Source organism: Staurois parvus, unplaced genomic scaffold (assembly GCF_062004578.1).
Source record: "Staurois parvus isolate SC_StPar_1 unplaced genomic scaffold, SC_StPar_1.0 ptg000151l, whole genome shotgun sequence".
Taxonomy (NCBI): domain Eukaryota; kingdom Metazoa; phylum Chordata; class Amphibia; order Anura; family Ranidae; genus Staurois; species Staurois parvus.
In genome coordinates, this window is record NW_028317947.1 from 21,327,313 (window position 1) to 21,336,956 (window position 9,644).

A 9,644-nucleotide genomic window follows, 5' to 3' on the forward strand; every position below is an offset into this window, starting at 1 on the left:
GCCATAAATTAGACTGATAGTTTTTTTGATAGAAAGTTCAAGAAAACTAAAATGACTATGAATGCAGTTAATGTTCTTTTTTCAAAAAATATTTAAATGCAGTATCTATTAAATGTTTGTATATATTCAGCTAATACATGTTTTTATGTTTTTATAATTGATGATTCTGCTATGTTTAAATATGCATTTATATAGTTAGACCAGACCTCATAACTCATGTAAATGCCTCCTATACTTTATTTGTTAACAACATACAAAGACATCAAAAGCACAAAGCAAAATACATCTGCAAAAAAAAAATGTGCATTGGTCAGGAAGTTTAAAAGGAATATATAATAATATTGGTCCCTACCTCCTGAAGATATAAAAATGCAGCGGGTGTCTGCAGGAGGTGGGGGGACTATGGAGGATATAAAAAAATTCCTGTTTCTTGATTAAAAGGTGCAGTTGCTCTCCACAAATCTCCGGCACTTCATCACCTTCAGGTAGGTCTCTACTTTATGCATGTCTTTCTTGAAACAAGAAAGAAGACCATAATTCTTTGCCCGGCCTTCTTCGGTGCGCAGATTGACATCAAACTTATCGTATGTAAAAGTCAGCAGGCCGTAGTTACGGACGTTTCCATCATCCACCTCCTGGTGATAAAACGTATGTGTTGGTTAAAACCCAGTTACATGTTTCCGACCATTTACCACTTTTAAAGTGGAACTACAGTGAATCTGAGCACCACAAATAAAAATGCTTTTTAATTCATTTTTAATATTTAAAGCAAACTCATCCATCCCTGTCTCCATGCTGTATTTTATACATATAAAAAGAAATTGTATTTGATACCTGTATGTGGTTTATAAACGTAAGGATAATCCGTATAATAATAATTTTTTTAAAATTCCCTTTTAATTGTCCTTTTCTCCACATTCATATGCAGACAAAACTGTCTAACAAAAATGACTGATGGGCTAAGACAAACTAGGACACTGTTTGGGGTGTAGCTTTCTATGGTTGCTAAACAAGAGCAATTGCGGCAACTGGCAGTGTTATGGTTTGTTCCAGCACCTGTCACTTTTCCTGGAATTAGAAAATTATCAGTATGCAGCATTTTCTCCAAAGATTCTTATGCTGACTACACAAATTGCGGTCTGTACAATCTGAGGTTAGGTTTCAAAGAATTCTAAATATATGGGCTGACATAGAGTAAATTATAGTAATAATTAGATCAATTTGTATGACGTTGCAAAACTTTTAGTAGGTTTTTAGCAGATTGCAAAGTGGACCACATGATAAAATATCTTCGTTAAAGGCTGGTTCACACTATATAAACGCAGTCCAGATATGTTCCGGATGCATTTCAGCATGCATGTTTTTGACACGTGCTGGAGCATTTTTGATGAATTCCAGTAAATTTTTTCCCCTCTCTTCAATTTAAATAGAGACATGCGTTTTTTGATGCGTTTTACCGCATTCCAGTACAGTTCTGTGCATAAAAAATACAGCCTGTTCTACATTTTTTTTTTCTGCATCTGGAACACATTGGAACTGCAAGCATTGATGTGAACTATGACATTGACAACCACATAACCTACTTTCTGTGCGTTTTGGATGCCGAAAAACACTGAAACACATGTAATGTGAACTGACCCTTAATAATTCGATTCTTACATTTCATTTGCAGTGTGTGTGTATGTATATATGTGTATATGTGTGTGTATATGTATGTATGTATGTATGTATGTATGTATGTATATATATATATATATATATATCACATGGACATCTGCATGCATAAGAAATAAATTGGTATTTTTAAGAGGTGAAGTTCTCAGGCCGTGTCCTCAAAGTCTTAAACAGGGATATCGTATGTACTTGTGGCCATTGTCATTTTTCTATGCTTTTTAGATACATGCTTCGTCTGTGAGTATGTTTTTATTATTCTTTCACTCCTACAATAAACCTTGGATAATGCACTAGGTGTGTGCCCCACCTGTTTTCTCTCTCTCTCTCTCTTAAACAGGGAGTTAAACTTTAAATGAGTAATTGAATGTCTTTTTTTTTTTTTTTTTACCACTTTACCCTCACCCGATAGCAGAATTACTGCTACAGGGCCGCTCTCCTGTGCAAAATTGTGTGTGCGTCTAATATATAAATAATGTGTGATTTTGCACTTCCATCTCGTGGGGGCACGCGTTCAACACTGACGGATCACTTCTGCTGTAAACTGTCACAGCAGATGTCGATCTGCGAGTCCCATCAAACGGATGTTCGCTGGCACACGAAGATTGTTGGGCAGGAAGAACAGAGCTGTACCTGTGTTTACATAGACACAGCTCTGTTGAGACAGGAGGAGTGATTGAATGTGTGCCCCTGCAGAGCTGGGAACACGATCCATCACCTCCTCTTGATCCAGCACCACCTAGTGTACATCAAGCACATAACTAGGCACACACATAATCCTTTGTTAACCCCTTCCCAGCCAGTGTCATTAGTACAGTAATCAGTGTATATTTTTTTAGTACTGATCACTCTATTGTCACTGGTTCCCAGAAAGTGTCAGTGTAAAAATGTCCACCGCAATATCGCAGTCCCATTATAAGTTGCTGATCGCCGCCTTTACTAGTATAACAAAAAAAAAAATTCCAATATATGTCCCATAGTTTGCAGACACTATACCTTTTGTGCAAACTACGCTGTTTTATATGTGGCTGCTCTTAATTTAGGTTTGCTGAAGAACATATGCAAGATACTCACTCTTATGAGAATATGCATTCCTTCGTCGAGGTCCCGCAGTCTGTCATAAATTCTGTCAATGTTCCCAAACACCTGGTTGTTGCCAAGAACTCTGTTGAGCATTTGGACAGGAGTCATCCATGATTGCAGGAGTGTGAGGGAGAAGCGGAGGAGGTCCATATCCTGTGGGATGAACATATTACCAATAGAACATTCATGATACAGTTTTCCCAGCATTATTGAGGATTATTTCATAACTTATATGACAGAAGTAGAACATCAATCAGAGCTGATGTTGATAGAAGCTTAGTTCATATTGTGGTTTTCATGAAAAAAAAAAAGCCATTCACAATTATTGAGAACATTTTAAGGGCTAGTTTACATTAGTATTAGTACTCTAAAGAGCAATCTACCGTGGATCATTTTTTCTGAGGACGTTTGATAGGTGGTTAGAAGGCATTATGTTGCCTCCTCACTACCTGTTTAAACTCCTAAAATATTGTGCCGCAATTGTATGATTTGCGTGTTGGAGGTTGCAGCATGGCCTTATTCACTCAAAAGGGTTTAAGTCTGGCTGAGATTCAAAGCATCACAACCACTGCATGTGTACAGCTTAAGGGGGAACAGTTTTTACAGCCCCTCAGCCATAAGAGTAAATGAGCTCTAAAAGAAAGATTTGATGATCACTATGCCTGTTAAAATCTCATAAACCGTGTGTGCTGGTGATTACGGATGGACAAAATTGAGTGATTTAACTTCCCCGAAATTTAAGAAAAAATTGGAAGATTTCAGCGTAATTTTGAATTGAATTCAATGAGGAAGATGAAATTCCCTTCCTCAGACCTTAAGGCCTGGTACACACTAGTGTGGGCTATGTTTGCGGGGGCATGACAGCCCATTCGTTTTGAATGGGCTGCTGTGCCCATGTCAAAGGTTCCCACACCCGCGATCACGCTGTGGGCTGAGATGGTTGGGGGTGCCATTCAGAATGTTGTGGACGGTTGCAGGTGCAAGAACAAATGCGAATCCTGCACCCGCTCCGCAGCTTGTGGGTTAGTGTGAACCTAGCCTAAATGGCTCCTGAGGATTAAGGAAGCTCCATCAAACTATTCTGAACCTGTTCTTTTGACAAAAACAACCCTTTATAGCCTAATATTATGCTTCATTCACAGAAACAAAATAGCTAGTAAATATTTAGAAACTAAAACATTTGAGTTGACAGTACACAAATAAATATACAAAAAAGGAAAAAACAAATAGACCGTTAAATGAAAATAAACTAAATCACTCTAAATACACACAAAGAAAAAAAAGTAAATTTTTTCAAGGAATTTTCTGCTTCAATAATTTTACTACAGAATGCGTTTTGCCAAAATCACTACTCTTATCCTCACTGATTACATAGTCTGGCTAAAAAAAGACAAAAGTCCATCCAGTTCAATCATTAAAAAAAAAAAGTTCTAATCCTATACCCACAACTGATCCAGAGGAAGGCAAATAAAACCCCAGCAAAGCATGATCCAATTTGCTCCTGCAGTGAAAAAAATTATTTCCTGATCCTCTGAGAGGCAATCAGATATTCTCTGGATCAACTGATGTCTCTGTCTGTCTCTCTCTCTCTCTCTCTCTCTCTCTCTCTCTCTCTCTCTCTCTCAAAAAAAAAGGAGGCATTAGTGACACTAAACAATATCCTTTTTCTCCAATAAAAACCCATACATATCCAATACTTAATGGCCCTATAATCTATTTTCCATGAAATCATTTCTTACTGTGTTTTTTCTGCCTCCTTGTAACATCCTTCATGAGCTCCTGAACCTCTGCTTTTCTCCCTCACTGGAACGGGTAGTGCACGTTGGTTGTGGACGTGTGCACTGCTCTATGAATACTGCAAACCCCATAGTTTATAGTTCATGTCGCCTACATACAGTGGGACCATGGAGAACAAATGTAGCCACTCTCTAACAGTCAGTCACAGCAGCAAACAACTTGGAGGTTTGGAGGAGGCTGATAAAAGGTACTTTTTTTGAGTTAGCAATACATACTTGAAAATGTTTAAACCTGTGTTTATTGTCACTTTAACACTGTTTTTTTTTTTCATTTGAGGTGTATACATTGGAGACCTCAGTCTCTCCTGTTTATACTTACTGATTTCTGGTAAGTATTGTCCTTGTCTGTTGGTGCTGGGATGGTTTCTGAGTAGCAATACACTGAATATGAGTGCTTGTTTGAAAATCTCTGATCTTCCGGTATATATGTTCTTTCCTGAAAGAGAACAGGTGACTGCTTATCTGGCCACAAAATGACATCTATGCAATTTTGTTTTTATTTTTATGTAATGTGCTTCCAGGTGATGATAAACCTACTATAACAAGAATGCCATTCAGGACAGATCAAGTGACAAGAAAAGTCTACTCTGGACAGGCAACATTAAAGAAATATGACCAAAGCTGTTTTGGCTTCACTTCTCCTATGGGTCACAGGGGTGCACTTAGATCTGCACTCCCATGAACCGTTTTTGAGGCAACAGTGGGGTAAAACCTGCTGTTGATTGAGGTCACTCAGTGGGTCCAGGCTCAAGAAAGATCCCGACTGTAAAGTTGGGATCCACCCAGCAGGGGCGGATTGACAACTCATGGGGCCCCCGGGCAATAGGGGATCATGAGGCCCCTGTGTCCTTGCCCAAGCACAAAAAAGCCTATGAAAAAGGTACCAGGGGCATCTCATGGGGCCCCCTACTGACCCCAAGCCCTCGGGCAGTGCCTGAGTTTCCAAATGGTCAGTCCGCCCCTGCCACCCAGATGCCTGGACCAGCAGATGGCTCAGCCTCTGGGCAAGCCATTGAGAGCCTGAGCCGGCCTCTCCAGCCCCCTCCACAAACCAGCACTCAAGTGAGCTCTGAAAGGGAAGAGTAGAGTCTTCAGACTGAAGACCAAGAGCTGAGCCATGGCTTTTTTTAAATGCCTATACTTCTCTTTTAAAGCAAAAAGCCAGAGAATTTTTTGAGCTTCAAAGGTCAGTGTATGTTATAATGGGTAATTCTATTTCGCTCCACCTAGTACTAGCTTAATATAATTTGGCATTTTTCATTTCCTCTTTTCTTTTTTTTTTAAGACAAGGTATTAACAGCCTAAACCCCCTCTTTCACTAAGATGGTGACTAAAAGTGTACCATAATACAACATGTATGAAAAGAGGAAGGTCAAGCAGGAGGGAATGAGATGAGTTCAAACACACTTCTGGAGACTAGTTGCACCAATAGCTTCTTTTAGCATAGCCATATAAACTCTAGGCTCCATACAGTTGGTAAAATGGGAAAAACTGCTAAAAAAGAAAAACAAATTCTCTATTTTTTGACCAGTGTGTTGATTCTATGAGGCTTTCTGTTCAGATATGAACGGCATTCTCAGTTTCATCACAACCTCTAAGGCAGGTCAGAACAACATTTTGGGATATACTGAACAATGGAAGTAAGACGAGTTCTCTTAAAGATTAATTAGAATTTATTAGAAATGAGAGTATTGAATACTTTAGGGCTTGTTCACTACATTTCTAACTCTTACCAAACGCTATAGTTTAGTATAGGCGTTAGACAGGCATTAATGAGCTTTTGTATGGGCATTAGACTGGCTTTGTACAAGTGTTAAAAACACTCCCCAAGCGCCCTATGTGCAGTTCTGAAGCATTTTATAAGCGTTTTACAAGTGTTAAAACCACACCACTAATGCCTATAATAAACTGAAATGTTATTAACGTACAGCAAACGCCTGTCAGCGCATTTGTGCAGCATCACCATAGACTTGAATGGGAGGCTGTGAAAGGCTTCAAACTCTTCCTGACTCAACATGAGGCTTCAGTTGTGAAGTGACGCTAACACTTCATGTTTTGATAAAGTGATAATTTGCATAGGCATTTGAGGAGCATTAAAAATGCCACTCAAACACCTGCTTTCAATGCCAGTGTAAAGTAGGACTTACTGATTTTGTCTTGTAGTGATATAGGTATTGATAAATATGCACTGAATAATGTGTATCAATAGCAAAAACTTTTTTTAAGCTCTGTTTATTGTGGGAAAGAATTAGAACTCCTGTAAGATTTTACTGTCATCAAAGGCTCCGTTAGAGAAATTGCCTCATTTCCTGTCTGGTAAAAAGGTTGTCTCTGGAACAGGAAATGAAGGGAAATCTCTCTAACAGTAATAAAGACAGAAGTATAAATGCTTTTTTTTTTTTTTTTTTGTTAAGTAAATGAAGTCTGTAGCCCCTGTTAACTTTTTATTGTCTGTTTCCCCTGTGGCTGGTGTTCCTTTATTCCCTGCCTGGTAAAATGTTATTCCCAGAACAGAAAGCAAAGGTTATTTTCTCCTATGGAGCCCCACATAGCTATAAAACCTGAAAGATTTTCTGTTTCCCAGTCTATCCAAAACATTAAAACAAGTGTTTTGGGTATAGATAAGCTAGGAGTGTGATTGCTGATGAATCATTGATTGTTTGCTTCCACCGATTAACTGATTCAGAACAAGGTAATAAAGTTAAATATATGCATATTTTCATTAAATTGAAGAATTGTTAACTTCTCAGGTATCGTTATTATTCATCGTTATTATGAATTAGAAATGGAAAGCTTGATGGTTCTGCATAGTACTGAATTTTGGGGAATACATTTTTCCCTAAGATATTAACTTTCATAGCAACTATAAAAATAGTTTAAACTGGAAAAAATAGAGACCCACCAAGAAATGAACAGTGTATTTTAAGAACATGCAAAGGTTCATTCCCTGTGGATTGGTCAATAAACTTACGACAGACATTTTCATTTTGGGTAGATGTTGAGTTGACCATGCAAGGTTCAGATTTCTTTCAGCCAATTGGTGGATTGGGGCATCCTCCTCGATATGGCATTGTATTGATAGCAGGACTTTCCCGCTGTCAGAATGCACTGATCAGCACTGCATGCGCTGATCGAAGCAAAATTTTCCAACAAGCCAGTTCATCAAAAGTCCATCAATAGATTGACTTCTCATAAACAGGAACAGCCATACATGGATCAAAATTCATCTGGTTCCTGCTGAACCGGCCAAATTTTGATCCATGTTTGGCCAGATTACGTGTGTTGAATCACCCTCTCCAACATCATGTCTAACTCCTGGGATGGGGGGGGGGGGGAGACCTTTGCATGTGCTTCCACATCCAACCCACCATTTCCAGCCTTACAAGGACTTGCAGTCTACATGTTGAAACTTTCTTTAAATTTGCATTACAAGGAACAGAGCAATCAAAGTGAGACTGCTGCTGCAGCAAAAAAAGGGGTGAGACTCCATTTGCAGGTGGAGATATCCCAACAATCACTTATAACCAATACAATTTTGCATGTCCTAATTATAAGGATTCATGATACTTACATAGTCTCTGTAGGTATCTGCAACCAGCTGGTGAAGGTGCTGAGCTCGAATGACAGCGTTTGTAAAGAGGTTGGAAAGAGACATCTGTGGGAAGGCATTGAACCCTGGTGGACTTTGAAGACATATTACAACCAAGAGTACAAAAGATGAGCCTAACCCTGAAGAGAGAAATGGACAGAGAGAGGTATGTCAAGTAGCTAGTAGAAGCTAGTTTAACATCACTGAACATGTTTAGTCTATTTAACACATTTCAGCTATCCAATTGGCTTTATCATCCCGGTACTGTCTACATTCACTATTAGGATAATACAGTAAACAGGCTGAAATACATACATGAAATGTTCCAATGTGCTAGAATGGAAAAAAAAAACACTGATTACAAAATAGTTACAGAGACCCTTTTTTACTCTTTAAAATTACATTAAAGTGTATCTAAAGCCAAAACGTTTTTTCTAGTTTTGTTAGAATAGGGAATGGTTGAAAGAAGTGATAGGTAGTCTCTCCAAAGAGAGTGAAATGCCTCTTTAGACAATGAAACAAGGGATCCTATTGGAAAAAGCCCCCTCTATTGCTGTTCCAGTAAGAACTTAAAATGCAAAATTTTTCCCTCATGTTCAGTCATGATAACAATGGTCACGAGGACAAATAGAAAGGATTAACAGACAGAGATGGCAACAAAAACCTTACAGATAGTAACCCTTCTCCACTTTATCCTAAACCATAAAAAATGGCTTTGGTTGCACTTTAATTGTCTCAGTACCTGAAGCCATTGCTTGAGGTTAGCAGTGGTCCTGATGTTTACTGGGGGTTCCGCAGATCTGTTTAAGAATGAGAGTGATCTGAGGCATTTTATATAGTGTACATATACTAATTAATAGGTATAAGGTCAACACACCAGTTACTACTGAAATCAGGGCCTTTACATATATGAAGTATTTCTCATGTGTCACTAGTTGAATATGGATGAAGAGTTGTGACATTTCTTGTGTTCCCTAGAACATAGTATATCTGTTTACAGCGGGGCCTCCCTGCAGGTTATACGGATATACACCTGCAGTTGGATGTTTTGTAATGCATAAATCTTTTCTCTGGTAACTCCATTGATAATTTCTGAAATAAAAAAGAAAAGGACATATTAAATGGATTCACAGTCTTTATAGTGTTTAAGTGGGTCAGTCCTGTTGTAAAAAGCACCTAAGTTAACAATATTGAAGTGCAGGTCCTCTGATCATTTGGCTGTCAAATACCAGAGGCATTTGATGAAGGTGGAGTCATGTTTAAAACCCAAAGGGAGTTCTGCTTAAGGACTCATTTACACTTGCTTCAAAATGTGGCATTTGACACTTTTTTAAAGCACTCTGAATGCCAATTAGAGCGCCTCTCACTAAATAAAATGGTTACCTTACATTCCTGTTCACAAAGTTGTGTTTGCTTGGCTTTACTTAAAAAATTGTACCCCATGTGGCATCTCCAAAGCCTCCATATAATTCTATGAGAATGCTCCCTAACAGCATGTGCAGCTC

At 38.5% G+C, this 9,644-nt stretch overlaps 1 protein-coding gene across 2 annotated transcripts; it reads right to left on the bottom strand.

Moving 5' to 3' along the window:
* Positions 1-214: 214 nt before the first annotated feature.
* Positions 215-8,937, bottom strand: LOC149464604 (somatotropin). 2 transcript variants are annotated; one of them, XM_089674739.1, is made up of 6 exons: positions 8,882-8,935; positions 8,455-8,472; positions 8,122-8,279; positions 4,870-4,986; positions 2,746-2,907; positions 215-635 (listed from the first exon to the last, which is right to left on the bottom strand). In XM_089674739.1, the coding sequence occupies exons 1-6, from the start codon at positions 8,889-8,891 to the stop codon at positions 435-437; spliced, it is 666 nt and encodes a 221-aa protein (XP_089530865.1). In that variant the 5' UTR covers positions 8,892-8,935; the 3' UTR covers positions 215-434. The 2 variants fall into 2 exon arrangements, with proteins under 2 accessions (XP_089530865.1, XP_089530866.1); XM_089674740.1 differs by lacking the exon at positions 8,455-8,472 and having other exon boundaries at positions 8,882-8,937.
* Positions 8,938-9,644: the final 707 nt, after the last annotated feature.

Coding starts and splice junctions, on each gene's coding strand:
- LOC149464604 (XM_089674739.1), bottom strand. Junction 2,908..4,869: donor ACAATACTTACCAGAAATCA/GTAAGTATAAAC, acceptor TTCATCCCACAG/GATATGGACCTCCTCCGCTT. Junction 636..2,745: donor GAATGCATATTCTCATAAGA/GTGAGTATCTTG, acceptor TTTTATCACCAG/GAGGTGGATGATGGAAACGT.